We start from the raw sequence: 2,500 nt of genomic DNA, 5'->3' as shown, positions 1-2,500 counted from the left end.
GAGAGAGAGAGAGAGAAAGAGAGAAAAAAAGAAAGAAACTGACAAAAAAGAAAAAAAGATATGGGTAAGGAGAAGGAGGAACAGAAAAAAAAAGAGAAGGAAAAATAGGAAAAAAGATGAGACGGATTAGACAAAGGATGTGATATTTACCTGATGGAAAACTTAGCAGGCGAACGAAGCGATCCTTCCCCGCCACACGAGGAGGAGAGGGAGGAGGTGAGGGAGGGGAGGCGGATGTCGAGATGTGATCCCTTCTCAGTAACGATCTGCAAGAGGGAGCCGCCACAAACCCAGGCGTCAGTGTAGTGAAGTGTTTACCGGCAATACAAGGCAGGCTCACCGCTTGTGTGTGCTAATTGGCCGGTGAACCTGTTAATCATAGTCTTTCATCTCTTGGTGTGTGTTATGTCTTGAAAGGCGAATCGGTGGTTTAATTTCACTGTGTTATGCAATAACTCACATCACTAAAAGCAATGTATGAAATATTTATAAGCATATACAAAAAAAAAAAAAAAAAAAAAAAGTGATGGAAAGAATAGATTTTGCAATTTCTGGTCAGTACAATGTTTGAAGGTGGCTGTAGAACAAGAAAATATATCCCAGAGTTTTTTTTTGTAATTAGGAAAAGATGTGTTGAATTGCTGTGAAATGGTTAATGCAAAGTTATACATCATTACTTTTATATCACTTGTCTCTGAATATTTTTGTTAGCTTAGCACACCTACACACACACACACACACACACACACACACACACACACACACACACACACACACACACACATATATATGCCACCATTTCAACCACTAATCAAATCCAAATTCCCGTTTTTTTTTTTTTTTTTTTTTTTCACTCGCATTGCAAAACACGGAGCAGAGTTCCCACAAAAGTCAAAATCAAGCTAACAACCAGACGACACAAACAAACCATCAATGTGAGAAAAGAAAACACGATGATGTAAACTGAAGAAAACGAGCTTCGAGTCACGTCACCTTCTGGTTCATGTGGTACAGCTTGGTGGTGATGTCTCGTGCTATCAAGGTGGACAGCACGGCCGCCAGGTACGACTCCTTCACGAACAGGTACTCAAGACTCGTGCGGTGCCAGAACACGTACCTGCATGAAGTGGCGGCAATGATCGATACCTGTGGAAGAAAAAAAAAAAAAATAGAAAGAAAAAAAGAAAGAAAACATCCAAATTCCCGGTAATCTGCAAGGTGCGCGGGTCTTGTGTGTGTGTGTGTGTGTGTGTGTGTGTGTGTGTGGGTAGGTGGGTGGGTGGATGGGTGGGTGAGATGTGTGTGTGTGTGTGTGTGTGTGTGTGTGTGTGTGTGTGTGTGTGTGTGTGTGTGTGTGTGTGTTTGCTTTCCTCTCATGCTTGGAATGCCTGTTAGTGTGTGTGTGTGTGTGTGTGTGTGTGTGTGTGTGTGTGTGTGTGTGTGTGTGTGTTTATGTATGTTTATCTTTGAAATATGTTAGTGTTTTTTTTATTTTATTCATTTGTCTAATCTTTTTTTTTTTTGTGTGTGTGTGTGTGTGAATGTCTTTGTGTTTTAATGTGTGTGTTGGGGAGCTGGGGTGTGTATGGCTGTGTGTATTATTCATCTATTGCACTTATTTTTGTACTTCAATTGCATATTTTCTCATAACTTCATGTACATGTAAATAAGAAAAGCATTTATAATTACAGTAATTCAACAGCGATTTTAAGTTAATAGGAAGCACAAGATTGATGGATACGCACTTACTTTTTATTCCAAACACAATAATAACAATAATAATAATAATAATAATAATAATAATAATAATAATAATAATAATAATAATAATGATAATAATAACAGTAATACATGTACAGTCGGCTGCAGTAAAGCTTGCACCAGTCCTGCTCGACATATTCAGTAGCGTCATGTGTGTCACCTCCTACCTGACGAAGGCTGTTGTGTTCCTGTGATTGGTTGAACCCTCTAAGACTCAACCTTGATCCTCCACCCACTTGACCTGCTCCACCTGGCCCATCCCCCCGGCCCTTTCCCTTCATCCCCCTCACAACTACCATTCCCAGCCCCTCTCTTTCTCCTCCCTCCCTTCTCCCTCCCTTCTATTACTTTCTCCTCCTCCATCTCCCCAACCCCTTCCATCTTCACCTCCATCACCACCCCTCGTCATTATTTTTTGCTATTACCTCCTTCGACCCCCTTCTCAATTTCCTTCAGGCACTCACCTCTCTTCCTCTCCTTCCCTTCCACCACCTCCTCCTCTTCCACCTCCCCTCTTCCTCTTCGCCCCCACCACCAGCTATTACTCCCCCTTCTGCAATTACTTTTTAACTAGTATTTCTGTTATTACCTCCTCCGATCCTCCGCTCCCCTCCCTCCAGCTCTCTCCTCTCTTCCTCCTCCCTCCCTTTCACCAACATCTACTCCTCCATCTCCCCTTTCCTTCCCACCATTTCCACTACTACAACGAGAGAGAGAGAGAGAGAGAGAGAGAGAGAGA

General features: G+C 42.1%; 1 protein-coding gene across 2 annotated transcripts in view; it reads right to left on the bottom strand.

Moving 5' to 3' along the window:
• LOC135092108 (popeye domain-containing protein 3-like) overlaps positions 1-2,500 on the bottom strand; it is a 19,193-nt gene that overhangs the window by 2,357 nt on the left and 14,336 nt on the right. For both annotated transcript variants that reach the window (XM_063990328.1, XM_063990326.1), the window contains exons 7-8: positions 994-1,146; positions 151-266 (exon numbers count right to left, since the gene is read on the bottom strand). In XM_063990328.1, coding sequence (XP_063846398.1) covers positions 151-266; positions 994-1,146 — 269 coding nt within the window. The remainder of the gene's footprint in view (positions 1-150; positions 267-993; positions 1,147-2,500) is intronic.

Source organism: Scylla paramamosain, chromosome 39 (genome assembly GCF_035594125.1).
Source record: "Scylla paramamosain isolate STU-SP2022 chromosome 39, ASM3559412v1, whole genome shotgun sequence".
NCBI lineage: Eukaryota > Metazoa > Arthropoda > Malacostraca > Decapoda > Portunidae > Scylla > Scylla paramamosain.
This window is presented reverse-complemented; position numbering and strand designations above follow the sequence as displayed.